The sequence below is a fragment of the Nipponia nippon genome, unplaced genomic scaffold, assembly GCF_047370975.1.
Source record: "Nipponia nippon isolate SJK-2023a ecotype South Korea unplaced genomic scaffold, ASM4737097v1 scaffold_59, whole genome shotgun sequence".
In the NCBI taxonomy this organism is placed as follows: Eukaryota; Metazoa; Chordata; class Aves; order Pelecaniformes; family Threskiornithidae; genus Nipponia; species Nipponia nippon.
The window spans coordinates 245,220-271,590 of NW_028262379.1; the positions used below are offsets into that span (position 1 = coordinate 245,220).

At 62.1% G+C, this 26,371-nt stretch overlaps 3 protein-coding genes across 3 annotated transcripts; all 3 read right to left on the reverse strand.

The window, feature by feature from the left end:
• Positions 1–360: 360 nt before the first annotated feature.
• Positions 361–6,320, reverse strand: LOC148051648 (SUN domain-containing protein 5-like). The gene is made up of 11 exons (XM_087735496.1): positions 6,038–6,320; positions 5,703–5,787; positions 4,868–4,935; positions 4,197–4,258; positions 3,955–3,995; positions 3,608–3,701; positions 2,949–3,024; positions 2,248–2,360; positions 1,474–1,641; positions 1,024–1,113; positions 361–492 (listed from the first exon to the last, which is right to left on the reverse strand). Exons 1-11 carry the CDS (start codon positions 6,318–6,320, stop codon positions 361–363), a joined length of 1,212 nt encoding a protein of 403 aa, XP_087591622.1.
• A 3,331-nt stretch (positions 6,321–9,651) lies between these two features.
• LOC148051649 (SUN domain-containing protein 5-like) lies at positions 9,652–15,611 on the reverse strand. The gene is made up of 11 exons (XM_087735495.1): positions 15,329–15,611; positions 14,994–15,078; positions 14,159–14,226; positions 13,488–13,549; positions 13,246–13,286; positions 12,899–12,992; positions 12,240–12,315; positions 11,539–11,651; positions 10,765–10,932; positions 10,315–10,404; positions 9,652–9,783 (listed from the first exon to the last, which is right to left on the reverse strand). The coding sequence occupies exons 1-11, from the start codon at positions 15,609–15,611 to the stop codon at positions 9,652–9,654; spliced, it is 1,212 nt and encodes a 403-aa protein (XP_087591621.1).
• A 3,620-nt stretch (positions 15,612–19,231) lies between these two features.
• On the reverse strand, positions 19,232–25,195 carry LOC148051650 (SUN domain-containing protein 5-like). Its single transcript, XM_087735474.1, has 11 exons — positions 24,913–25,195; positions 24,578–24,662; positions 23,743–23,810; positions 23,072–23,133; positions 22,830–22,870; positions 22,483–22,576; positions 21,824–21,899; positions 21,123–21,235; positions 20,345–20,512; positions 19,895–19,984; positions 19,232–19,363 (listed from the first exon to the last, which is right to left on the reverse strand). Exons 1-11 carry the CDS (start codon positions 25,193–25,195, stop codon positions 19,232–19,234), a joined length of 1,212 nt encoding a protein of 403 aa, XP_087591600.1.
• Between the last annotated feature and the right edge of the window lie 1,176 nt (positions 25,196–26,371).

The following is a 26,371-nucleotide window of genomic DNA, read 5'->3' on the forward strand; positions in this document are numbered from 1 at the left end:
CGGTTCCGTCTGCTCCTGCGGCAGTTGTAAACTGCAGCCGGGCCCCTCTGCCTGCCCTGGGCTGGTGCCACTTGCGGAGCCTCCCGGGGTGGCGGGAGAAGGAGCGGTGCCAGGCTGGGCCTCTCCTCTCTGGAGTAAACCTTAGGCGTGCTTACTGCCTTCCGCAGGTTGAAGAAAAAATTCAGGAGAAGTCCTAACGCTTCCCACGCGCTCCCGCCCTCCCCCCAAAGGGCCTTCTTGCGCACCCCACTTAGGAGACAGATCTTCTGCACCAATCTGAAGTGCCACATCTTTTTTATTTTTTTCTTCCTTCCCCTTCTGCTGCTCTTTTCTTTATGCCCTTCTCTTTTTCCTCTGGTTTCAGTCGAGGCTTTCGGGTTTTGCCATCTTCCCGTGAACCTGCACTCGATAAATGCAGGTGTACGCTGGGTTTCCCCAGTTGCTCTTCACCAGAAGTTTGACACGGGCAAAGGCTCTGGGAAGCGGCGCGTTCTGGCAAGAAAAGCGGGAAAAGGAAGCGGGGGTGTTTGTTAGGAGCGACAATGCAATGAAGGTGTCTCCCCCTGCCAGCCCTGCTCCTGCTCAGGAACGAGCTCCTGAAAGTGGGTGGGAGCGGCTGTGGAAAGCTGAGGCTCGCTGCTGGTACCGGGGCTGCTGGGGAGGCTGGGGAGACGGGAAGGGGGAAGGCAGCTGGCAGCCTCTGCATGCCGGCCCTGCTGGGGCTCAGCCTCCCTGCCCTCTGCCCCTTCCCTCTGCTGCTTGCTCTGTGCTGGCAGAGAGGCCGGGGAGGTGCTCGGGTGCGGGGGGCGGCTGCTGTGCAACCCCACCAAGCTCCCGCTGTCTGCTCTGCCTGCTTTCCTCCTGGCAGGCGTGAGAGCACGGGGAGAGAAGGGGCACGCTGTGCTGGGAGGAGAGGACACTGTCCCTCGGCCCAGGGAGAAAGCCTTCACGCTCTTCCTGCCATGGACTTGCAGGCAAACCTGGTTTGCTCCCCGGCACCTTGCCCCTGCGCGTGGACCGTACCTTCAGAGGGAAGGTCTGAATGGGCTCCTTTGCCACGTTGTACGTGAACGTCCCAAGGAGAGTTTCCTCTTCTCCGTCCGCATCCACTCCCTCAGGGGCAAAGCACAAGGAGAGCAGCTCAGACTCGTCCCCACAAAGAGGGGACGGACGTGCGGGATCAGCCCTGCTATCTCCCCACCCTCTCCTGGGGCTCTAGCAGTAGGCTAGCACTCGCTATGGTGGAGCTCAGTCTCGGCCTTGACTTCTGCTCAGGAACCCTGAGGTGCTTGTCCCGAACAAGTCCCAAGAGGGATGAAACCCCTAGAGCCCTTGAAGTGTCCCGCTAGGGCCGTGCAGTGCTCAGGGGAGAGCAGGATGCAAAGCTCAGAGGACACACAAAAGCAAGCAAGACCCTGCCATGGCTTTCCCCCAGGGCCAGATCCCCGCCAGAAGCGCCCAGCAGAGACTCACAAAGACAGCGACGTCTCTGGGGGCGCTGGTGACGGTCCCAGATGGAGAGACTTCTTTGGGGATGTGCTGCACAGTGACGGCAGTCAGATGGACGCGTGCTGGCAACCTGATGACCACCTGGCCCTGATCCCCTTGTAGAGGCCAGCAGTTTCCTGGGGAAACATCCGGCTGCAAGCAGAACGCGAGAGCAAGGAAGAGTGAGAGAGTGTTGGGGCCAACACAACGGCGCGCGTAGCTTGAAGCGTAGGCGCCGTTGTGTCCGTGGGGTCTATTTTGGCTTGCAAAGGGGGCGCGTGGGAGGAAATGGACAGAAGCAGGAGGCCTTCGTCCCTGCCTGACTGAAAGGCGGCCCTCAGGATTATGGGGCAGAGGAGAAGAGCGGTTCTGAAAGCGTCCCAGTCAGGGCCTAGCAGAAACACCTCTCTGCCCAGTGGCTCTGCAGGGCACCCCCCACCTCCCGCCTGCCAGCCCCAAAAAGGCGCTCTTAGGGATGGGCGTGGAAACGGGGTCACCAGGGAGAAAGTCTTTCACCCAGCTGGGGCAGAGCACTGTGGGCGAGATGCAGCAGTTTGGCTCCGTTCAGCTCCATTCCCCTCCTGAGGGGAAGCGCTGATTGCTAGCAAGCCCAGCCCTGTGTTCGAGCTTTGCTTTCGGGAACCTGAGCAACACTGTGGGCTTGAGCAGTGCCACTGGAGCGAGGGGAGAGCCCCTGCGGTCGGTCCTCAACTTCAGAGGGAGGCAGGAAACCTTCCCTGAGGAGTTCTGCTAGGATACCTGCAAAATAGTGTCGGGAGGGTTGGCAGCGCACAAGAGCCACAAAAGCCTGCAGCCCCAGTTCTCTTTGCAGATGTAGGTCTCGGAAGTTCTCTGCATGTCGATGGTGGCACCTGGAAGGGAGGGAGAGCAGGTGACTACTGGAAGAGGCCACATTCTAGGAGCACTCGGTGCTCAGACAGTATTTCTGATGCTGCCGGCCAGCTCCACGTCTGTCAGTCCTCTCCTCCTCCCCACGCTGCTGGGGGTGCCCAGCTGCACAGGGGAATGACGGCAGCCACGTGCCTGGTGGTGACTGCGTCTCTCACAGCGCCACGAGGAGAAGGTCTGCGGGTTCTGGGAGACGGCGGGCGCCCGCGTGAATGACAGCAGACCAAAACTGAGGGCTTGCGGCATGGGCAGCAAAGGATGGCCCAGCCATTCCCTCTTCGAATGCAGTGGAGAGGAAGAGAGCCCTTCCACGAGCACGGGAACACGTGCGGGGGCAGCGGCGGAGGCACCCGTGCGGAGGCCCCTGTGCGGAGGCCGAGGGCAGGACTGGGAGGGAGTCTGAGAGAGCCACTGTGCCACAGCCTTGCTCTTGGAGCCCAGGAAGCACTGAAGCTCCCCCACTTTGGAGAGCAGCGCCCGGAGCACAGGCTTCTTTGGGGCGTGCTACAGGCAAGCGCAGGGCAAGGAGACTGGGCTGCTTGTGTCCGTACCAGAGCTTTTCAGGGCCCAGTCAGACATCTCGACGGAGACTTCCGAAGCCATCTGGGACGCTGCCTGGTTCACTTCCTGGGAACGCCATAAACGAACACAGAAAAGGACCACATCAGCGGGCAGTTCAGCGTGGCTGCTAGCGCCGGCAGAGGCAAAGGGTCAGTGTCAGAAAGGCAAGGCAAGCCTTGTCCACAGAGCTGCAAGACTCTCTGCTGCTGACGTGAGCCACGAGGAGTGAGGAAGAGAATCTGTGTCCGCGGCCACGGCCATGGCCGCCAGGTGGGTTGACGAGGGTCCCCACGCCCTCGTCCCCACCCTCCACGCTCTGCCGGTCAGCGGGGAGATGGGCTCGGGCCCTGCAAGCGACGGCTGGCCCCGTGAGCGTGCCTGGGTCTCATCCCTGCCTCAGGAGCCCAGCCAGAGGAGCCAGAGTGCCGGCGTGCCAAGGGAAGGCTGTCGGGAGTCCTCTGCTGCCTGAAGCAGCCTGCTGAAAGTGGGCCTGGAGAAGGGCCTGTGCAGCGCAGCAGCTCACCCAGCAAGCCCCTGGGGCAAAGGCTGGGTTGCTGCAGTCAGCAGTCCGACCCCACCAACAAGCCCAAGGAGTGCTTTCTCGGGGGTTCTGCCCAGCCAAGCCTCTTTCCCCAAAACGCAGCATCACCTTTGCCCTGCTGATCTCTGCCCTCAGTTGAGCCACCTCCTCCGTCAGAAGCTGCATCTTCTGGCTATGCTCCGCCAAGGAAACGCGAAAGTTCCTGCATGACAGGAAAGCAGATCTTGTCAGAGAGCGGCCCGTCCCCTCTGGGGAGCGTCTCAGCTCGGCAAGAAGGAGAGACACGTGTGCTTTCCCTGCTTTGCGCGTGCTTCCCTTCCACACCAGTTTGAGCAGAAGGCAAAGGCAGGTAGGAGGTATGGGAGCCCTGGCTGTTAGCAAAAGGAGTGCAGGTAGCACGAGGGCGGCTGACGCTTCTGCACAGAACCAATTCCAGCTCAGGAAACGTCTCTTACCGCAGGGTCTTCAGGTCTTCTGCAGACACAAGTGCCAGCTCCTGAAAGGGAAAAACGCTCGGTTCGAGCATCCGCTACCAGAGCCGCCGGGGCTTCCCAGGAGAGGCTTCCCTAGGAAGACTCGGCACAAGCTGCTGCTTCTTTGGGTCACCCTGCGTGGCAGCAGGAGAGCCCGTGATTTCTCCAGCCGCTCTGAGCAATGCTCTGTTGCAGGAGGTGCCTGTGGCACAGGAGTCACCGACCTCTAGCAGTGCCTTTGTCCGCATTGTCCACCCTGGCAGTGAGGTCCCGCAGTAAACACCAGCTGCAATTCACATCATCAAGAGAGAGTTATTTGACTGGGGTCGCTAGCGATGCCTGCAGTGGCGTTGTCTCCTGCCTGTTGCCTTAGGGGTGGGGCAGCAGGTGAGCTGAGGAGGTGGGGAACGTGGGGTGCGGAGAGAGGACGCGCCTCTGGCCGGAAGCCATCGGCCCAGGCTTGAGGGGACTGCGCAGCCGTGAGCCTCAGGTGTGCTCAGTGCCCCAGAGCTATTCCCCGCTTCCCCTCGCTGCTTCGGGGAGCCCCGAGACCAGGCTGCATGGGCTAGGAGAGGTACCTCCCCATGGGTCCCCCTGCACGGCCCCTCCCCTCTGGGAATCCCCAGGTCAGGCTTGGAAGTAGCTACGCCCTTCTCTCGCGGACTTGCAGACTAAGCAAGCCATGTGGTCCAGTGGCCAGAGCAGCAGCATGGCTGGGAGGCTCCCAGTCTTACTGGCAGTCCAAAAGGCAGTGCCAGTGCAGGCCGTGGTCGGGAAGCGCTTGGGCCATGGGCGTTTCCGCCCAGAGCGGCCCAAAAGGAAAGCTGGCCAGCTGAAAGCTGGCATGCAGCACAGCCTGGCTGTCGCTCTCAGGTGTCTGCTCATGCAAACTCACCAAGAGCCACGGGGAGCCACAAGAAGACGACTTGGAAGATCCTCTTCTTCTGCAGGGCCATCTTTTGCCTGAAAAAGAGGAGGGAGTCCTGTGGCTGCCAATGCTCCAAGTCTTGGGCAAAGCCCTCCCCGGGTGGAGTTCCCTTTTCAGGCCGGAAAGCCAGCCTTTTGGAAGCCTCCTGCTGCCAGGGAGCTGCCAGAGCAGCGCCCAGGAGGAAGACGATTTCTGTCCACACCGTTCAACACTGCCGGCAGATCTCCCCCAGGGGAAGGGCTCCAGAAGCACTATCCCAAAGGGACTGAAAATTATGCAGGGAAGTAAAGAGGCCGAGCAAATGAAGACTGCTTTTCAGCAGTCTTTCTGGTGGGGACCTTGCTCTCTCTTGGGCTGAGAAAGCAGGCCTGTTCTCACTTGCGATCACACAGCTCTCTCTTAGGGGTGTTTTTCCGCAGAGCTGGGAAGCGCAGGAGCCTTGTCTGCCTTTCCTGCCAGAGCCCTCCCAGACCTGCGCGGTCACTTGCCAGAGCTGGGGAAAAGCCTTCCCCTGCGGAGGCTTGGCTCTGCACCCGAGCGTCTGGCTACGCGGCAGTTTGCCCTACCGCAGCCAAAGTGTGGGGCTCTGGCAAATGCGTGGGAGTGAGACTGCCGAGGGGCTTTGCTCTTGCCTCTCCCTGAGAACGGCCACAGCACGAGCAGCGCCCCAGCTTGGGCGCCCGACTGGGAGCCCTGGGCTGCTGCCTGGGGAACACCCTCTGCTCTCCCCTTGGCTTGCACCGGCCCTCAGACATCCCCTTTCTCTCCCCCGTCCACAGCAGAAACGTGATGTAATACGTACGTGGCGGAGATGCACATCCTCAGCAGACGTCTCCGCGGGGAGACAAGGGCGCCTGCCGGATGGCAAGTAAGGCTGAAGGCTGTCCCTGCGCAAGGAAAGCAGAGAAAAGTTAGGCCTGTCTCTTGAGGTCTCTTCTCTAGGATGCCCAGCCCCGCGTGTCGCAGCGGCCTGCGGGGAGGCGGGCACCGTGTCCTCCACACTCCCTCCCTGGGGCAAAGAGCAGGGCAGCCTGCACTTCTCCTGCCGCCTGTGACGTTTGGCCAGAGCTCCAGCGCAGCGCAGCCCTCCAAGTTCAGCCCCGAGGAGGTCACGGCAAGCAGCAGTGCTAAGCTTACTTGCAATTTCTGTGGCCTTGTCGCGCCACTTGGCAGGCCCTTGAGTGGCTGAGCCGGGAGCTGACGTGGAAGAGAGTATCCCCAGCTCCACCTCCGTGCGGAGGTTCCTGTCGGAGGAAAAAGACAAGTGCCCGTTGCCCACCGTCCCCACGCCGCGGGAGCCGAGGCGGGCAGGAGTAGCCTGAGCGGCGGCCCTTGCCAGAGGACGGGCCGTCCCAGCAGCAGCGAGAGAGGCCAGCACAGCTGGGCTGCTCCCAGCGGGCCCCCCCTCTCCTTTCCCCATCCTTTGCTTTACAGGCCTGCAGTGGGAGCAAGCTGGCAGCAGCAGACCCGCGCCTCGGGAAGCCCACCCGGCAGCACAGCGCGATTCTCAGCCCGTCCCTCCCTGCTCCCTGGCCCCTGGCCCCAACCTGCCCCGCGGCAGACACCTCCCAGTGGCCGTTCGCGTAGGGGGCACGGGCTGCTGTCCCCCGCCACGGCCCCCCCCACCTCTTCCCTGGGCACTCCCAGGTCTCCCGACCCCTCTCTGCCCCGCACAGCTGCTCCCATCAGCCAGGCAGGATCGCGCCTCAACGTCCCGAGGGGGCCAGTCTCAGGCCCCAGGGGCTTGGCCTCCCCGTGCACCAAAAGCGCCCCGTGCAGCAGGGCTGGGCTCCGACCCTGCAGCACGAGGCTACCGCCTCCCCAAAAGCCCCTGCTGCACACTGCCTTTTGGCTGGGAGAGTGAGCCAGGCTTTCCGCCGAGACCCGTCCCCACAGAAGGGGGGCTTCGCAAGCCACGGGGCTCTTCTTCAGAAAACTTCTGTCGGCTTCCCCAGGCTGCTCCGCACCCCGCTGACCGTGCTAGGCCACGTCCCTGCTACCAGCCCAACCTGATGCCCCGGGCAGATGCCAGGCTTCGTACCTACTCGTCTGGCAGCGGCTCAGCCCCGCTGCCTCCCCTGCCGGCTGTTGGCCAGCCTCGTTCCCCAAGGAGCCTTGGGAGGGCCCCTGGCGTCTTCTCTCGGGGGCCTTTCTCCTCGCCATCTCTGGGCAAAGGCAGGCTCCCCGCTCTGCTCTTCCGCCTCAGCCCCAGCAGTGTGGCCTGCCCAGGCAAAAACAGCTCCGGCAGCAGCCCCACGCTGCCCCACAGCAGGAGCGCGCCTGCCCAGGGCAAGAGCCACACGGCAGCTGTGGGCTCCTTGCCCGCGCGCCACAGGGCTGTGCAGGCGGCCAGCTCTGACCTCACAGTGGTGGCTCTGACGTCACACTGGGGCTCCCCAGGGCGCAGCAGGGCGGGGAGACCCGGTGGGCTCCCCTGGGGCAGCACGGCTCTCCTGGGTGGTGGGAGCCCATGCCTGTGGGCCCCCCGAACCCTGCCACGCTCCCGTGCCGGGCGGCTGCCTGGCCTGTGCTGCCGGGCAGGCTTCCAGCTCTCCTGGGCATCCCCGGGAAACCAGAAAGGCTGCTGGAACGGGGGCTTTGCTCTCAACCCACGGGGCAGCTGCTTCTGCCAGCGTTTCTCCTTTCAGAACCGTTTTGTACGCCAAGAAGAAAAACCCAGGAAGAGGCAAGACGGGCTTGTACGAAAGGAGCTGATTTTCTACAAGCAGAACACCATCGTTTTAAATTCCTACCCCTCCTCTCCTTTTCTAGAGCCAAGATCAGAGGATCCTGTGGGATTATTCCGCATTCCTTCTGCCATTCCGGGTGGTTTCTTAGTGTGAAAAATAAATGCACGTATGGTACTTCATCCCATTTACCCTCCCGCCTGCAAAGTACCATCAGTTGTACTACAGTAGTATATCTTAGAGTTCCATTCTTTGGCCATTTTTCCTGATCTTCGAGACTATTCATTGGCCACCAATTGTCACCATATTCTAGAAGCTGTTTTCGAGTGAGAGGCTCCCCTCCCAATTTCCTCCAATGTTTCAAGATACGTCCTAGGGGAGATCTTTTCCGAATGCCCCCTTCCGCAGAGGGCTTAGTACCCGCCATCAAAGATACGGCAACACCAAACAGAGAAACCATCACTTTGCACAAACTAGTCAGAGGCATTGCGCAGAAGGGGACTCGAACCCCTAGATTACCGTCAGTGGGACTCCAACCCACCCCTTTGGCCAAAGGTTTCCAGACACAGCTGTCCTAGGGACTTTGGCCCGATAGGATCCAATCCTTCCCTTAGGTACCTTTACAGGCCAACCCTGCGAGGCCTTCGCCGCGCCTGACGGGCAGGCAACCGCCCTTTCAATCCGAAAAGGAATGCCTTTACCTTGCCGGGGTCCTGCTCAGAGCTCTTCGGTCCGCGCTTCGGAGGTTCTTCCCGAGAATCCCTCGGTGCCGGCTGGGGGTGCTGCGATGCCGCGGATCCGTTGAGATTCAGAAGCAGAGTCCCATCTGGGTCGCCCAAGCTGTCACCGAAATGGGGAATCAACCTCTTCACACCAATGTAGCATCGAGAAGCAGGCATTCTCTTTATTACAGCGCTGGATGCACGGGGGATGGTCCCACCTAAGGTGCCTACCGTCATGCAAAGCTAATGGGAAAATTGCCGTTTCTGCAATCTTAGCTTTAGAAACCATTTCCAGCAGCAGGAGAACCCCAAAAGCAACCGGGGATGCCCACTCCCCAGCCCCATCTCTCAGGAACCCCTTGGGAGCCTCCAGCACCCCCCAGGGAATGCTCCTGCCACCCTGACCCCCTCCCAATACTCCCTGCTGTTAGACAGCTGCCAGGAAGACGGGCTTCTAACCCTCCCCATCCCTGGAATCCTTTGGAGGAGCTTTCCGAGTGGCTGCCCGCGATGTCCTTAGCGGAGAAGGCGTTGTAGCCCAGGACACGATGCCCATGATAGCAACAGCGGGAGGGAACAGCCAAGTGTTGCAAAATGCAGCACTGGGGGACCGAGGGGCCTCGAGTGTTAGATGGTGGAGCCCATGATGGGAACAGCCCAAGGGCTGCAGAACCGCACAGCCTTTCTGGGAAGCCCAGAGACGGTGGTCCGTCAAGAGGAAAGACGGGTCGGGGTCGTCCCAATGCCAAGGGGAGAATAACCAGGGGCCAAACGCTGGAAAATTCCCCGTCGACACTAATCAATGGGACACAAAAGGACCCCCGACAGAGAGCAGCGAGCTCTAGAGCGGGGACGTTGATGGGCCGAGGAACGGGGGGGTTTCCCACAGGCCACTCAGACAGGCTCCCCACACCCCTTTCACAGAAACCGGGGGGTAACCGACAAACCGACAGCCGGGATGCTGGGAAGGTGCTAGGCCAAACGGTTCCGTCTGCTCCTGCGGCAGTTGTAAACTGCAGCCGGGCCCCTCTGCCTGCCCTGGGCTGGTGCCACTTGCGGAGCCTCCCGGGGTGGCGGGAGAAGGAGCGGTGCCAGGCTGGGCCTCTCCTCTCTGGAGTAAACCTTAGGCGTGCTTACTGCCTTCCGCAGGTTGAAGAAAAAATTCAGGAGAAGTCCTAACGCTTCCCACGCGCTCCCGCCCTCCCCCCAAAGGGCCTTCTTGCGCACCCCACTTTGGAGACAGATCTTCTGCACCAATCTGAAGTGCCACATCTTTTTTATTTTTTTCTTCCTTCCCCTTCTGCTGCTCTTTTCTTTATGCCCTTCTCTTTTTCCTCTGGTTTCAGTCGAGGCTTTCGGGTTTTGCCATCTTCCCGTGAACCTGCACTCGATAAATGCAGGTGTACGCTGGGTTTCCCCAGTTGCTCTTCACCAGAAGTTTGACACGGGCAAAGGCTCTGGGAAGCGGCGCGTTCTGGCAAGAAAAGCGGGAAAAGGAAGCGGGGGTGTTTGTTAGGAGCGACAATGCAATGAAGGTGTCTCCCCCTGCCAGCCCTGCTCCTGCTCAGGAACGAGCTCCTGAAAGTGGGTGGGAGCGGCTGTGGAAAGCTGAGGCTCGCTGCTGGTACCGGGGCTGCTGGGGAGGCTGGGGAGACGGGAAGGGGGAAGGCAGCTGGCAGCCTCTGCATGCCGGCCCTGCTGGGGCTCAGCCTCCCTGCCCTCTGCCCCTTCCCTCTGCTGCTTGCTCTGTGCTGGCAGAGAGGCCGGGGAGGTGCTCGGGTGCGCGGGGCGGCTGCTGTGCAACCCCACCAAGCTCCCGCTGTCTGCTCTGCCTGCTTTCCTCCTGGCAGGCGTGAGAGCACGGGGAGAGAAGGGGCACGCTGTGCTGGGAGGAGAGGACACTGTCCCTCGGCCCAGGGAGAAAGCCTTCACGCTCTTCCTGCCATGGACTTGCAGGCAAACCTGGTTTGCTCCCCGGCACCTTGCCCCTGCGCGTGGACCGTACCTTCAGAGGGAAGGTCTGAATGGGCTCCTTTGCCACGTTGTACGTGAACGTCCCAAGGAGAGTTTCCTCTTCTCCGTCCGCATCCACTCCCTCAGGGGCAAAGCACAAGGAGAGCAGCTCAGACTCGTCCCCACAAAGAGGGGACGGACGTGCGGGATCAGCCCTGCTATCTCCCCACCCTCTCCTGGGGCTCTAGCAGTAGGCTAGCACTCGCTATGGTGGAGCTCAGTCTCGGCCTTGACTTCTGCTCAGGAACCCTGAGGTGCTTGTCCCGAACAAGTCCCAAGAGGGATGAAACCCCTAGAGCCCTTGAAGTGTCCCGCTAGGGCCGTGCAGTGCTCAGGAGAGAGCAGGATGCAAAGCTCAGAGGACACACAAAAGCAAGCAAGACCCTGCCATGGCTTTCCCCCAGGGCCAGATCCCCGCCAGAAGCGCCCAGCAGAGACTCACAAAGACAGCGACGTCTCTGGGGGCGCTGGTGACGGTCCCAGATGGAGAGACTTCTTTGGGGATGTGCTGCACAGTGACGGCAGTCAGATGGACGCGTGCTGGCAACCTGATGACCACCTGGCCCTGATGCCCTTGTAGAGGCCAGCAGTTTCCTGGGGAAACATCCGGCTGCAAGCAGAACGCGAGAGCAAGGAAGAGTGAGAGAGTGTTGGGGCCAACACAACGGCGCGCGTAGCTTGAAGCGTAGGCGCCGTTGTGTCCGTGGGGTCTATTTTGGCTTGCAAAGGAGGCGCGTGGGAGGAAATGGACAGAAGCAGGAGGCCTTCGTCCCTGCCTGACTGAAAGGCGGCCCTCAGGATTATGGGGCAGAGGAGAAGAGCGGTTCTGAAAGCGTCCCAGTCAGGGCCTAGCAGAAACACCTCTCTGCCCAGTGGCTCTGCAGGGCACCCCCCACCTCCCGCCTGCCAGCCCCAAAAAGGCGCTCTTAGGGATGGGCGTGGAAACGGGGTCACCAGGGAGAAAGTCTTTCACCCAGCTGGGGCAGAGCACTGTGGGCGAGATGCAGCAGTTTGGCTCCGTTCAGCTCCATTCCCCTCCGGAGGGGAAGCGCTGATTGCTAGCAAGCCCAGCCCTGTGTTCGAGCTTTGCTTTCGGGAACCTGAGCAACACTGTGGGCTTGAGCAGTGCCACTGGAGCGAGGGGAGAGCCCCTGAGGTCGGTCCTCAACTTCAGAGGGAGGCAGGAAACCTTCCCTGAGGAGTTCTGCTAGGATACCTGCAAAATAGTGTCGGGAGGGTTGGCAGCGCACAAGAGCCACAAAAGCCTGCAGCCCCAGGTCTCTTTGCAGATGTAGGTCTCGGAAGTTCTCTGCATGTCGATGGTGGCACCTGGAAGGGAGGGAGAGCAGGTGACTACTGGAAGAGGCCACATTCTAGGAGCACTCGGTGCTCAGACAGTATTTCTGATGCTGCCGGCCAGCTCCACGTCTGTCAGTCCTCTCCTCCTCCCCACGCTGCTGGGGGTGCCCAGCTGCACAGGGGAATGACGGCAGCCACGTGCCTGGTGGTGACTGCGTCTCTCACAGCGCCACGAGGAGAAGGTCTGAGGGTTCTGGGAGACGGCGGGCGCCCACGTCAATGACAGCAGACCAAAAGTGAGGGCTTGCGGCATGGGCAGCAAAGGATGGCCCAGCCATTCCCTCTTCGAATGCAGCGGAGAGGAAGAGAGCCCTTCCAAGAGCACGGGAACACGGGCGGGGGCAGCGGCGGAGGCACCCGTGCGGAGGCCCCTGTGCGGAGGCCGAGGGCAGGACTGGGAGGGAGTCTGAGAGAGCCACTGTGCCACAGCCTTGCTCTTGGACCCCAGGAAGCACTGAAGCTCCCCCACTTTGGAGAGCAGCGCCCGGAGCACAGGCTTCTTTGGGGAGTGCTACAGACAAGCGCAGGGCAAGGAGACTGGGCTGCTTGTGTCCATACCAGAGCTTTTCAGGGCCCAGTCAGACATCTCGACGGAGACTTCCGAAGCCATCTGGGACGCTGCCTGGTTCACTTCCTGGGAACGCCATAAAGGAACACAGAAAAGGACCACATCAGCGGGCAGTTCAGCGTGGCTGCTAGCGCCGGCAGAGGCAAAGGGTCAGTGTCAGAAAGGCAAGGCAAGCCTTGTCCACAGAGCTGCAAGACTCTCTGCTGCTGACGTGAGCCACGAGGAGTGAGGAAGAGAATCTGTGTCCGCGGCCACGGCCATGGCCGCCAGGTGGGCTGACGAGGGTCCCCACGCCCTCGTCCCCACCCTCCACGCTCTGCCCGTCAGCGGGGAGATGGGCTCGGGCCCTGCAAGCGACGGCTGGCCCCGTGAGCGTGCCTGGGTCTCATCCCTGCCTCAGGAGCCCAGCCAGAGGAGCCAGAGTGCCGGCGTGCCAAGGGAAGGCTGTCGGGAGTCCTGTGCTGCCTGAAGCAGCCTGCTGAAAGTGGGCCTGGAGAAGGGCCTGTGCAGCGCAGCAGCTCACCCAGCAAGGCCCTGGGGCAAAGGCTGGGTTGCTGCAGTCAGCAGTCCGACCCCACCAACAAGCCCAAGGAGTGCTTTCTCGGGGGTTCTGCCCAGCCAAGCCTCCTTCCCCAAAACGCAGCATCACCTTTGCCCTGCTGATCTCTGCCCTCAGTTGAGCCACCTCCTCCGTCAGAAGCTGCATCTTCTGGCTATGCTCCGCCAAGGAAACGCGAAAGTTCCTGCATGACAGGAAAGCAGATCTTGTCAGAGAGCGGCCCGTCCCCTCTGGGGAGCGTCTCAGCTCGGCAAGAAGGAGAGACACGTGTGCTTTCCCTGCTTTGCGCGTGCTTCCCTTCCACACCAGTTTGAGCAGAAGGCAAAGGCAGGTAGGAGGTATGGGAGCCCTGGCTGTTAGCAAAAGGAGTGCAGGGAGCACGAGGGCGGCTGACGCTTCTGCACAGAAGCAATTCCAGCTCCGGAAACGTCTCTTACCGCAGGGTCTTCAGGTCTTCTGCAGACACAAGGGCCAGCTCCTGAAAGGGAAAAAGGCTCGGTTCGAGCATCCGCTACCAGAGCCGCCGGGGCTTCCCAGGAGAGGCTTCCCTAGGAAGACTCGGCACAAGCTGCTGCTTCTTTGGGTCAGCCTGCGTGGCAGCAGGAGAGCCCGTGATTTCTCCAGCCGCTCTCAGCAGTGCTGTGTTGCAGGAGGTGCCTGTGGCAGAGGAGTCACCGACCTCTAGCAGTGCCTTTGTCCGCATTGTCCACCCTGGCAGTGAGGTCCCGCAGTAAACACCAGCTGCAATTCACATCATCAAGAGAGAGTTATTTTACTGGGGTCGCTAGCGATGCCTGCAGTGGCGTTGTCTCCTGCCTGTTGCCTTAGGGGTGGGGCAGCAGGTGAGCTGAGGAGGTGGGGAAGGTGGGGTGCGGAGAGAGGACGCGCCTCTGGCCGGAAGCCATCGGCCCAGGCTGGAGGGGACTGCGCAGCCGTGAGCCTCAGGTGTGCTCAGTGCCCCAGAGCTATTCCCCGCTTCCCCTCGCTGCTTCGGGGAGCCCCGAGACCAGGCTGCATGGGCTAGGAGAGGTACCTCCCCATGGGTCCCCCTGCACGGCCCCTCCCCTCTGGGAATCCCCACTTCAGGCTTGGAAGTAGCTACGCCCTTCTCTCGCGGACTTGCAGACTAAGCAAGCCCTGTGGTCCAGTGGCCAGAGCAGCAGCATGGCTGGGAGGCTCCCAGTCTTACTGGCAGTCCAAAAGGCAGTCCCAGTGCAGGCCGTAGTCGGGAAGCGCTTGGGCCATGGGAGTTTCCGCCCAGAGCGGCCCAAAAGGAAAGCTGGCCAGCTGAAAGCTGGCATGCAGCACAGCCTGGCTGTCGCTCTCAGGTGTCTGCTCATGCAAACTCACCAAGAGCCACGGGGAGCCACAAGAAGACGACGTGGAAGATCCTCTTCTTCTGCAGGGCCATCTTTTGCCTGCAAAAGAGGAGGGAGTCCTGTGGCTGCCAATGCTCCAAGTCTTGGGCAAAGCCCTCCCCGGGTGGAGTTGCCTTTTCAGGCCGGAAAGCCAGCCTTTTGGAAGCCTCCTGCTGCCAGAGAGCTGCCAGAGCAGCGCCCAGGAGGAAGACGATTTCTGTCCACACCGTTCAACACTGCCGGCAGATCTCCCCCAGGGGAAGGGCTCCAGAAGCAGCATCCCAAAGGGACTGAAAATTATGCAGGGAAGTAAAGAGGCCGAGCAAATGAAGACTGCTTTTCAGCAGTCTTTCTGGTGGGGACCTTGCTCTCTCTTGGGCTGAGAAAGCAGGCCTGTTCTCACTTGCGATCACACAGCTCTCTCTTAGGGGTGTTTTTCCGCAGAGCTGGGAAGCGCAGGAGCCTTGTCTGCCTTTCCTGCCAGAGCCCTCCCAGACCTGCGCGGTCACTTGCCAGAGCTGGGGAAAAGCCTTCCCCTGCGGAGGCTTGGCTCTGCACCCGAGCGTCTGGCTACGCGGCAGTTTGCCCTACCGCAGCCAAAGTGTGGGGCTCTGGCAAATGCGTGGGAGTGAGACTGCCGAGGGGCTTTGCTCTTGCCTCTCCCTGAGAACGGCCACAGCACGAGCAGCGCCCCAGCTTGGGTGCCCGACTGGGAGCCCTGGGCTGCTGCCTGGGGAACACCCTCTGCTCTCCCCTTGGCTTGCACCGGCCCTCAGACATCCCCTTTCTCTCCCCCGTCCACAGCAGAAACGTGATGTAATACGTACACGGCGGAGATGCACGTCCTCAGCAGACGTCTCCACGGGGAGAGAAGGTCGCCTGCCGGATGGCAAGTAAGGCTGAAGGCTGTCCCTGCGCAAGGAAAGCAGAGAAAAGTTAGGCCTGCCTCTTGAGGTCTCTTCTCTAGGATGCCCAGCCCCGCGTGTCGCAGCTGCCTGCGGGGAGGCGGGCACCGTGTCCGACACACTCCCTCCCTGGGGCAAAGAGCAGGGCAGCCTGCACTTCTCCTGCCGCCTGTGACGTTTGGCCAGAGCTCCAGCGCAGCGCAGCTCTCCAAGTTCAGCCCCGAGGAGGTCACGGCAAGCAGCAGTGCTGAGCTTACTTGCAATTTCTGTGGCCTTGTCGCGCCACTTGGCAGGCCCTTGAGTGGCTGAGCCGGGAGCTGACATGGAAGAGAGTATCCCCAGCTCCACCTCCGTGCCGAGGTTCCTGTCGGAGGAAAAAGACAAGTGCCCGTTGCCCACCGTCCCCACGCCGCGGGAGCCGAGGCGGGCAGGAGTAGCCTGAGCGGCGGCCCTTGCCAGAGGACGGGCCGTCCCAGCAGCAGCGAGAGAGGCCAGCACAGCTGGGCTGCTCCCAGCGGGCCCCCCCTCTCCTTTCCCCATCCTTTGCTTTACAGGCCTGCAGTGGGAGCAAGCTGGCAGCAGCAGACCCGCGCCTCGGGAAGCCCAGCCGGCAGCACAGCGCGATTCTCAGCCCGTCCCTCCCTGCTCCCCGGCCCCTGGCCCCAACCTGCCCCGCGGCAGACACCTCCCAGTGGCCGTTCGCAGAGGGGGCACGGGCTGCTGTCCCCCGCCACGGCCCCCCCCACCTCTTCCCTGGGCACTCCCAGGTCTCCCGACCCCTCTCTGCGGCGCACAGCTGCTCCCATCAGCCAGGCAGGATCGCGCCTCAACGTCCCGAGGGGGCCAGTCTCAGGCCCCAGGGGCTTGGCCTCCCCGTGCACCAAAAGCGCCCCGTGCAGCAGGGCTGGGCTCTGACCCTGCAGCACGAGGCTACCGCCTCCCCAAAAGCCCCTGCTGCACGCTGCCTTTTGGCTGGGAGAGTGAGGCAGGCTTTCCGCCGAGACCCGTCCCCACAGAAGGGGGGCTTCGCAAGCCACGGGGCTCTTCTTCAGAAAACTTCTGTCGGCTTCCCCAGGCTGCTCCGCACCGCGCTGACCGTGCTAGGCCACGTCCCTGCTACCAGCCCAGCCTGATGCCCCGGGCAGATGCCAGGCTTCGTACCTACTCGTCTGGCAGCGGCTCGGCCCCGCTGCCTCCCCTGCCGGCTGTTGGCCAGCCTCGTTCCCCAAGGAGCCTTGGGAGGGCCCTTGGCGTCTTCTCTCGGGGGCCTTGCTCCTCGCCATCTCTGGGCAAAGGCAGGCGCCCCGCTCCGCTCTTCCCCCTCAGCCCCAGCAGTGTGGCCTGCCCAGGCAAAAACAGCTCCGGCAGCAGCCCCACGCTGCCCCACAGCAGGAGCGCGCCTGCCCAGGGCAAGAGCCACACGGCAGCTGTGGGCTCCTTGCCCGCGCGCCACAGGGCTATGCGGGCGGCCAGCTCTGACCTCACAGTGGTGGCTCTGACGTCACACTGGGGCTGCCCAGGGCGCAGCAGGCCGGGGAGACCCGGTGGGCTCCCCTGGGGCAGCACGGCTCTCCTGGGCGGTGGGAGCCCATGCCTGTGGGCCCCCCGAACCCTGCCACGCTCCCGTGCCGGGCGGCTGCCTGGCCTGTGCTGCCGGGCAGGCTTCCAGCTCTCCTGGGCATCCCCGGGAAACCAGAAAGGCTGCTGGAACGGGGGCTTTGCTCTCAACCCACGGGGCAGCTGCTTCTGCCAGCGTTTCTCCTTTCGGAACCGTTTTGTACGCCAAGAAGAAAAACCCAGGAAGAGGCAAGACGGGCTTGTACGAAAGGAGCTGATTTTCTACAAGCAGAACACCATTGTTTTAAATTCCTACCCCTCCCCTCCTTTGCTAGAGCCAAGATCAGAGGATCGTGTGGGATTATTCCGCATTCCTTCTGCCATTCCGGGTGGTTTCTTCGTGTGAAAAAGAAATGCATGTATGGTACTTCATCCCATTTACCCTCCCGCCTGCAAAGTACCATCAGTTGTACTACAGTAGTATATCTTAGAGTTCCATTCTTTGGCCATTTTTCCTGATCTTCGAGACTATTCATTGGCCACCAATTGTCACCATATTCTAGAAGCTGTTTTCGAGTGAGAGGCTCCCCTCCCAATTTCCTCCAATGTTTCAAGATACGGCCTAGGGGAGATCTTTTCCGAATGCCCCCTTCCGCAGAGGGCTTAGTACCCGCCATCAGAGATACGGCAACACCAAAGAGAGAAACCATCACTTTGCACAAACTAGTCAGAGGCATTCCCCAGAAGGGGACTCGAACCCCTAGATTACCGTCAGTGGGACTCCAACCCACCCCTTTGGCCAAAGGTTTCCAGACACAGCTGTCCTAGGGACTTTGGCCCGATAGGATCCAATCCTTCCCTTAGGTATCTTTACAGGCCAACCCTGCGAGGCCTTCGCCGCGCCTGACGGGCAGGCAACCGCCCTTTCAATCCGAAAAGGAATGCCTTTACCTTGCCAGGGGTCCTGCTCAGAGCTCTTCGGTCCGCGCTTCGGAGGTTCTTCCCGAGAATCCCTCGGAGCCGGCTGGGGGTCCTGCGATGCCGCGGATGCGTTGAGATTCAGAAGCAGAGTCCCATCTGGGTCGCCCAAACTGTCACCGAAATGGGGAATCAACCTCTTCACAGCAATGTAGCATCGAGAAGCAGGCATTCTCTTTATTACAGCGCTGGATGCACGGGGGATGGTCCCACCTAAGGTGCCTACCGTCATGCAAAGCTAATGGGCAAATTGCCCTTTCTGCAATCTTAGCTTTAGAAACCATTTGCAGCAGCAGGAGAACCCCAAAAGCAAGCGGGGATGCCCACTCCCCAGCCCCATCTCTCAGGAACCCCTTGGCAGCCTCCAGCACCCCCCAGGGAATGCTCCTGCCACCCTGACCCCCTCCCAATACTCCCTGCTGTTAGACAGCTGCCAGGAAGACGGGCTTCTAACCCTCCCCATCCCTGGAATCCTTTGGAGGAGCTTTCCGAGTGGCTGCCCGCGATGTCCTTAGCGGAGAAGGCGTTGTAGCCCAGGACACGATGCCCATGATAGCAACAGCGGGAGGGAACAGCCAAGTGTTGCAAAATGCAGCACTGGGGGACCGAGGGGCCTCGAGTGTTAGATGGGGGAGCCCATGACGGGAACAGCGCAAGGGCTGCAGAACCGCACAGCCTTTCTGGGAAGCCCAGAGACGGTGGTCCGTCAAGAGGAAAGACGGGTCGGGGTCGTCCCAATGCCAAGGGGAGAATAACCAGGGGCCAAACGCTGGAAAATTCCCCGTCGACACTAATCAATGGGACACAAAAGGAGCCCCGACAGAGAGCAGCGAGCTCTAGAGCGGGGACGTTGATGGGCCGAGGAACGGGGGGGTTTCCCACAGGCCACTCAGACAGGCTCCCCACACCCCTTTCACAGAAACCGGGGGGTAACCGACAAACCGACAGCCGGGATGCTGGGAAGGTGCTAGGCCAAACGGTTCCGTCTGCTCCTGCGGCCCCGCCGTTGGGAAAGTAAGGGAGGAGCTCCCAGCCCCCGGCCCTGGCAGCCCCGAAGAGCTGTCCCAAGGCTCCTTGCTGGGCCCGCAGGCCGTGCCTGCAGTCAGCCCTGTTGCCATGGCAGCGGGGCAGAGGGGGCGGGGCCAGAAAAGGGCGCTGCACTGGCTGGTGGCGGGCCCTGCCTGTCACTGCCTGTCGGGTGCCATTGGCTGAGAGGCCAGGAAGAGGGTGGGCGGGCTCCGGGGAGAGCTCCTGCAGAGCCCGCTCGGGGGCGGGTGGCCGGCTCCCTGTGGTAAACTGCAGCCGGGCCCCTCTGCCTGCCCTGGGCTGGTGCCACTTGCGGAGCCTCCCGGGGTGGCGGGAGAAGGAGCGGTGCCAGGCTGGGCCTCTCCTCTCTGGAGTAAACCTTAGGAGTGCTTACTGCCTTCCTCAGGTTGAAGAAAAAATTCAGGAGAAGTCCTAACGCTTCCCACACGCTCCCGCCCTCCCCCCAAAGGGCCTTCTTGCGCACCCCGCTTTGGAGACAGATCTTCTGCACCAATCTGAAGTGCCACATCTTTTTTATTTTTTTCTTCCTTCCCCTTCTGCTGCTCTCTTCTCTATGCCCTTCTCTTTTTCCTCTGGTTTCAGGCGAGGCTTTCGGGTTTTGCCATCTTCCCGTGAACCTGCACTCGATAAATGCAGGTGTACGCTGGGTTTCCCCAGTTGCTCTTCACCAGAAGTTTGACACGGGCAAAGGCTCTGGGAAGCGGCGCGTTCTGGCAAGAAAAGCGGGAAAAGGAAGCGGGGGTGTTTGTTAGGAGCGACAATGCGATGAAGGTGTCTCCCCCTGCCAGCCCTGCTCCTGCTCAGGAACGAGCTCCTGAAAGTGGGTGGGAGCGGTTGCGGAAAGCCGAGGCTCGCTGCTGGTACCGGGGCTGCTGGGGAGGCTGGGGAGACGGGAAGGGGGAAGGCAGCTGGCAGCCTCTGCATGCCGGCCCTGCTGGGGCTCAGCCTCCCTGCCCTCTGCCCGTTCCCTCTGCTGCTTGCTCCGTGCTGGCAGAGAGGCCGGGGAGGTGCTCCTGCGCGTGGGGCGGCTGCTGTGCAACCCCACCAAGCTCCCGCTGTCTGCTCTGCCTGCTTTCCTCCTGGCAGGCGTGAGAGCACGGGGAGAGAAGGGGCACGCTGTGCTGGGAGGAGAGGACACTGTCCCTCGGCCCAGGGAGAAAGCCTTCACGCTCTTCCTGCCATGGACTTGCAGGCAAACCTGGTTTGCTCCCCGGCACCTTGCCCCTGCGCGTGGACCGTACCTTCAGAGGGAAGGTCTGCATGGGCTCCTTTGCCACGTTGTACGTGAACGTCCCAAGGAGAGTTTCCTCTTCTCCGTCCGCATCCACTCCCTCAGGGGCAAAGCAGAAGGAGAGCAGCTCAGACTCGTCCCCACAAAGAGGGGACGGAGGTGCGGGATCAGCCCTGCTATCTCCCCACCCTCTCCTGGGGCTCTAGCAGTAGGCTAGCACTCGCTATGGTGGAGCTCAGTCTCGGCCTTGACTTCTGCTCAGGAACCCTGAGGTGCTTGTCCCGAACAAGTCTCAAGAGGGATGAAACCCCTAGAGGCCTTGAAGTGTCCCGCTAGGGCCGTGCAGTGCTCAGGAGAGAGCAGGACGCAAAGCTCAGAGGACACACAAAAGCAAGCAAGACGCTGCCATGGCTTTCCCCCAGGGCCAGATCCCCGCCAGAAGCGCCCAGCAGAGACTCACAAAGACAGCGACGTCTCTGGGGGCGCTGGTGACGGTCCCATCTGGAGAGACTTCTTTGGAGATGTGCTGCACAGTGACGGCAGTCAGATGGACGCGTGCTGGCAACCTGATGACCACCTGGCCCTGATGCCCTTGTAAAGGCCAGCAGTTTCCTGGGGAAACATCCGGCTGCAAGCAGAACGCGAGAGCAAGGAAGAGTGAGAGAGTGTTGGGGCCAACACAACGGCGCGCGTAGCTTGAAGCGTAGGCGCCGTTGTGTCCGTGGGGTCTATTTTGGCTTGCAAAGGAGGCGCGTGGGAGGAAATGGACAGAAGCAGGAGGCCTTCGTCCCTGCCTGACTGAAAGGGGGCCCTCAGGATTATGGATGGGGCAGAGGAGAACAGCGGTTCTGAAAGCGTCCCAGTCAGGGCCTAGCAGAAACACCTCTCTGCCCAGTGGCTCTGCAGGGCACCCCCCACCTCCCGCCTGCCAGCCCCAAAAAGGCGCTCTTAGGGATGGGCGTGGAAACGGGGTCACCAGGGAGAAAGTCTTTCACCCAGCTGGGGCAGAGCACTGTGGGCGAGGTGCAGCAGTTTGGCTCCGTTCAGCTCCATTCCCCTCCGGAGGGGAAGCGCTGATTGCTAGCAAGCCCAGCCCTGTGTTCGAGCTTTGCTTTCGGGAACCTGAGCAACACTGTGGGCTTGAGCAGTGCCACTGGAGCGAGGGGAGAGCCCCTGAGGTCGGTCCTCAACTTCAGAGGGAGGCAGGAAACCTTCCCTGAGGAGTTCTGCTAGGATACCTGCAAAATAGTGTCGGGAGGGTTGGCAGCGCACGAGAGCCACAAAAGCCTGTAGCCCCAGGTCTCTCTGCAGATGTAGGTCTCGGAAGTTCTCTGCATGTCGATGGTGGCACCTGGAAGGGAGAGAGAGCAGGTGACTACTGGAAGAGGCCACATTCTAGGAGCACTCGGTGCTCCGACAGTATTTCTGATGCTGCCGGCCAGCTCCACGTCTGTCCGTCCTCTCCTCCTCCCCACGCTGCTGGGGGTGCCCAGCTGCACAGGGGAATGACGGCAGCCACGTGCCTGGTGGTGACTGCGTCTCTCACAGCGCCACGAGGAGAAGGTCTGAGGGTTCTGGGAGACGGCGGGCGCCCACGTCAGTGACAGCAGACCAAAAGTGAGGGCTTGCGGCATGGGCAGCAAAGGATGGCCCAGCCATTCCCTCTTCGAATGCAGCGGAGAGGAAGAGAGCCCTTCCAAGAGCACGGGAACACGGGCGGGGGCAGCGGCGGAGGCACCCGTGCGGAGGCCCCTGTGCGGAGGCCGAGGGCAGGACTGGGAGGGAGTCTGAGAGAGCCACTGTGCCACAGCCTTGCTCTTGGACCCCAGGAAGCACTGAAGCTCCCCCACTTTGGAGAGCGGCGCCCGGAGCACAGGCTTCTTTGGGGAGTGCTACCGGCAAGCGCAGGGCAAGGAGACTGGGCTGCTTGTGTCCATACCAGAGCTTTTCAGGGCCCAGTCAGACATCTCGACGGAGACTTCCAAAGCCATGTGGGACGCTGCCTGGTTCACTTCCTGGGAACGCCATAAAGGAACACAGAAAAGGACCACATCAGCGGGCAGTTCAGCGTGGCTGCTAGCGCCGGCAGAGGCAAAGGGTCAGTGTCAGAAAGGCAAGGCAAGCCTTGTCCACAGAGCTGCAAGACTCTCTGCTGCTGACGTGAGCCACGAGGAGTGAGGAAGAGACTCTGTGTCCGCGGCCACGGCCATGGCCGCCAGGTGGGCTGACGAGGGTCCCCACGCCCTCGTCCCCACCCTCCACGCTCTGCCCGTCAGCGGGGAGATGGGCTCGGGCCCTGCAAGCGACGGCTGGCCCCGTGAGCGTGCCTGGGTCTCATCCCTGCCTCAGGAGCCCAGCCAGAGGAGCCAGAGTGCCGGCGTGCCAAGGGAAGGCTGTCGGGAGTCCTGTGCTGCCTGAAGCAGCCTGCTTAAAGTGGGCCTGGAGAAGGGCCTGTGCAGCGCAGCAGCTCACCCAGCAAGGCCCTGGGGCAAAGGCTGGGTTGCTGCAGTCAGCAGCGCGACCCCACCAACAAGCCCAAGGAGTGCTTTCTCGGGGGTTCTGCCCAGCCAAGCCTCCTTCCCCAAAACGCAGCATCACCTTTGCCCTGCTGATCTCTGCCCTCAGTTGAGCCACCTCCTCCGTCAGAAGCTGCATCTTCTGGCTATGCTCCGCCAAGGAAACGCGAAAGTTCCTGCATGACAGGAAAGCAGATCTTGTCAGAGAGCGGCCCGTCCCCTCTGGGGAGCGTCTCAGCTCGGCAAGAAGGAGAGACACGTGTGCTTTCCCTGCTTTGCGCGTGCTTCCCTTCCACACCAGTTTGAGCAGAAGGCAAAGGCAGGTAGGAGGTATGGGAGCCCTGGCTGTTAGCAAAAGGAGTGCAGGGAGCACGAGGGCGGCTGACGCTTCTGCACAGAAGCAATTCCAGCTCCGGAAACGTCTCTTACCGCAGGGTCTTCAGGTCTTCTGCAGACGCAAGTGCCAGCTCCTGAAAGGGAAAAAGGCTCGGTTCGAGCATCCGCTACCAGAGCCGCCGGGGCTTCCCAGGAGAGGCTTCCCTAGGAAGACTCGGCACAAGCTGCTGCTTCTTTGGGTCAGCCTGCGTGGCAGCAGGAGAGCCCGTGATTTCTCCAGCCGCTCTCAGCAGTGCTGTGTTGCAGGAGGTGCCTGTGGCAGAGGAGTCACCGACCTCTAGCAGTGCCTTTGTCCGCATTGTCCACCCTGGCAGTGAGGTCCCGCAGTAAACACCAGCTGCAATTCACATCATCAAGAGAGAGTTATTTTACTGGGGTCGCTAGCGATGCCTGCAGTGGCGTTGTCTCCTGCCTGTTGCCTTAGGGGTGGGGCAGCAGGTGAGCTGAGGAGGTGGGGAAGGTGGGGTGCGGAGAGAGGACGCGCCTCTGGCCGGAAGCCATCGGCCCAGGCTGGAGGGGACTGCGCAGCCGTGAGCCTCAGGTGTGCTCAGTGCCCCAGAGCTATTCCCCGCTTCCCCTCGCTGCTTCGGGGAGCCCCGAGACCAGGCTGCATGGGCTAGGAGAGGTACCTCCCCATGGGTCCCCCTGCACGGCCCCTCCCCTCTGGGAATCCCCACTTCAGGCTTGGAAGTAGCTACGCCCTTCTCTCGCGGACCTGCAGACTAAGCAAGCCCTGTGGTCCAGTGGCCAGAGCAGCAGCATGGCTGGGAGGCTCCCAGTCTTACTGGCAGTCCAAAAGGCAGTCCCAGTGCAGGCCGTAGTCGGGAAGCGCTTGGGCCATGGGAGTTTCCGCCCAGAGCGGCCCAAAAGGAAAGCTGGCCAGCTGAAAGCTGGCATGCAGCACAGCCTGGCTGTCGCTCTCAGGTGTCTGCTCATGCAAACTCACCAAGAGCCACGGGGAGCCACAAGAAGACGACGTGGAAGATCCTCTTCTTCTGCAGGGCCATCTTTTGCCTGCAAAAGAGGAGGGAGTCCTGTGGCTGCCAATGCTCCAAGTCTTGGGCAAAGCCCTCCCCCGGTGGAGTTGCCTTTTCAGGCCGGAAAGCCAGCCTTTTGGAAGCCTCCTGCTGCCAGAGAGCTGCCAGAGCAGCGCCCAGGAGGAAGACGATTTCTGTCCACACCGTTCAACACTGCCGGCAGATCTCCCCCAGGGGAAGGGCTCCAGAAGCAGCATCCCAAAGGGACTGAAAATTATGCAGGGAAGTAAAGAGGCCGAGCAAATGAAGACTGCTTTTCAGCAGTCTTTCTGGTGGGGACCTTGCTCTCTCTTGGGCTGAGAAAGCAGGCCTGTTCTCACTTGCGATCACACAGCTCTCTCTTAGGGGTGTTTTTCCGCAGAGCTGGGAAGCGCAGGAGCCTTGTCTGCCTTTCCTGCCAGAGCCCTCCCAGACCTGCGCGGTCACTTGCCAGAGCTGGGGAAAAGCCTTCCCCTGCGGAGGCTTGGCTCTGCACCCGAGCGTCTGGCTACGCGGCAGTTTGCCCTACCGCAGCCAAAGTGTGGGGCTCTGGCAAATGCGTGGGAGTGAGACTGCCGAGGGGCTTTGCTCTTGCCTCTCCCTGAGAACGGCCACAGCACGAGCAGCGCCCCAGCTTGGGTGCCCGACTGGGAGCCCTGGGCTGCTGCCCGGGGAACACCCTCTGCTCTCCCCTTGGCTTGCACCGGCCCTCAGACATCCCCTTTCTCTCCCCCGTCCACAGCAGAAACGTGATGTAATACGTACACGGCGGAGATGCACGTCCTCAGCAGACGTCTCCACGGGGAGAGAAGGTCGCCTGCCGGATGGCAAGTAAGGCTGAAGGCTGTCCCTGCGCAAGGAAAGCAGAGAAAAGTTAGGCCTGCCTCTTGAGGTCTCTTCTCTAGGATGCCCAGCCCCGCGTGTCGCAGCTGCCTGCGGGGAGGCGGGCACCGTGTCCGACACACTCCCTCCCTGGGGCAAAGAGCAGGGCAGCCTGCACTTCTCCTGCCGCCTGTGACGTTTGGCCAGAGCTCCAGCGCAGCGCAGCTCTCCAAGTTCAGCCCCGAGGAGGTCACGGCAAGCAGCAGTGCTGAGCTTACTTGCAATTTCTGTGGCCTTGTCGCGCCACTTGGCAGGCCCTTGAGTGGCTGAGCCGGGAGCTGACATGGAAGAGAGTATCCCCAGCTCCACCTCCGTGCCGAGGTTCCTGTCGGAGGAAAAAGACAAGTGCCCGTTGCCCACCGTCCCCACGCCGCGGGAGCCGAGGCGGGCAGGAGTAGCCTGAGCGGCGGCCCTTGCCAGAGGACGGGCCGTCCCAGCAGCAGCGAGAGAGGCCAGCACAGCTGGGCTGCTCCCAGCGGGCCCCCCCTCTCCTTTCCCCATCCTTTGCTTTACAGGCCTGCAGTGGGAGCAAGCTGGCAGCAGCAGACCCGCGCCTCGGGAAGCCCAGCCGGCAGCACAGCGCGATTCTCAGCCCGTCCCTCCCTGCTCCCCGGCCCCTGGCCCCAACCTGCCCCGCGGCAGACACCTCCCAGTGGCCGTTCGCAGAGGGGGCACGGGCTGCTGTCCCCCGCCACGGCCCCCCCCACCTCTTCCCTGGGCACTCCCAGGTCTCCCGACCCCTCTCTGCGGCGCACAGCTGCTCCCATCAGCCAGGCAGGATCGCGCCTCAACGTCCCGAGGGGGCCAGTCTCAGGCCCCAGGGGCTTGGCCTCCCCGTGCACCAAAAGCGCCCCGTGCAGCAGGGCTGGGCTCTGACCCTGCAGCACGAGGCTACCGCCTCCCCAAAAGCCCCTGCTGCACGCTGCCTTTTGGCTGGGAGAGTGAGGCAGGCTTTCCGCCGAGACCCGTCCCCACAGAAGGGGGGCTTCGCAAGCCACGGGGCTCTTCTTCAGAAAACTTCTGTCGGCTTCCCCAGGCTGCTCCGCACCGCGCTGACCGTGCTAGGCCACGTCCCTGCTACCAGCCCAGCCTGATGCCCCGGGCAGATGCCAGGCTTCGTACCTACTCGTCTGGCAGCGGCTCGGCCCCGCTGCCTCCCCTGCCGGCTGTTGGCCAGCCTCGTTCCCCAAGGAGCCTTGGGAGGGCCCTTGGCGTCTTCTCTCGGGGGCCTTGCTCCTCGCCATCTCTGGGCAAAGGCAGGCGCCCCGCTCCGCTCTTCCCCCTCAGCCCCAGCAGTGTGGCCTGCCCAGGCAAAAACAGCTCCGGCAGCAGCCCCACGCTGCCCCACAGCAGGAGCGCGCCTGCCCAGGGCAAGAGCCACACGGCAGCTGTGGGCTCCTTGCCCGCGCGCCACAGGGCTATGCGGGCGGCCAGCTCTGACCTCACAGTGGTGGCTCTGACGTCACACTGGGGCTGCCCAGGGCGCAGCAGGCCGGGGAGACCCGGTGGGCTCCCCTGGGGCAGCACGGCTCTCCTGGGCGGTGGGAGCCCATGCCTGTGGGCCCCCCGAACCCTGCCACGCTCCCGTGCCGGGCGGCTGCCTGGCCTGTGCTGCCGGGCAGGCTTCCAGCTCTCCTGGGCATCCCCGGGAAACCAGAAAGGCTGCTGGAACGGGGG

Excerpts from the sequence above, each read along its gene's own strand:
- LOC148051650 (XM_087735474.1), bottom strand. The coding sequence starts at position 25,195 with ATGGGGAAAGGAGAGGGGGGGCCCGCTGGGAGCAGCCCAGCTGTGCTG. Across the intron at positions 22,871-23,071 it reads GGACAAAGGCACTGCTAGAG|GAGCTGGCACTTGCGTCTGC; the intron begins GTCGGTGACTCC and ends TTTCCCTTTCAG. Across the intron at positions 20,513-21,122 it reads CTCCCGACACTATTTTGCAG|CCGGATGTTTCCCCAGGAAA; the intron begins GTATCCTAGCAG and ends TTCTGCTTGCAG.
- LOC148051648 (XM_087735496.1), bottom strand. The coding sequence starts at position 6,320 with ATGGGGAAAGGAGAGGGGGGGCCCGCTGGGAGCAGCCCAGCTGTGCTG. Across the intron at positions 5,788-6,037 it reads CAAGGCCACAGAAATTGCAA|GGACAGCCTTCAGCCTTACT; the intron begins GTAAGCTTAGCA and ends TTCCTTGCGCAG. Across the intron at positions 1,114-1,473 it reads CCAGAGACGTCGCTGTCTTT|GGAGTGGATGCGGACGGAGA; the intron begins GTGAGTCTCTGC and ends TTTGCCCCTGAG.
- LOC148051649 (XM_087735495.1), bottom strand. The coding sequence starts at position 15,611 with ATGGGGAAAGGAGAGGGGGGGCCCGCTGGGAGCAGCCCAGCTGTGCTG. Across the intron at positions 13,550-14,158 it reads GTGGCTCCCCGTGGCTCTTG|CTGGTGTTTACTGCGGGACC; the intron begins GTGAGTTTGCAT and ends TGTGAATTGCAG. Across the intron at positions 12,316-12,898 it reads CAGAGATCAGCAGGGCAAAG|GAAGTGAACCAGGCAGCGTC; the intron begins GTGATGCTGCGT and ends TGGCGTTCCCAG.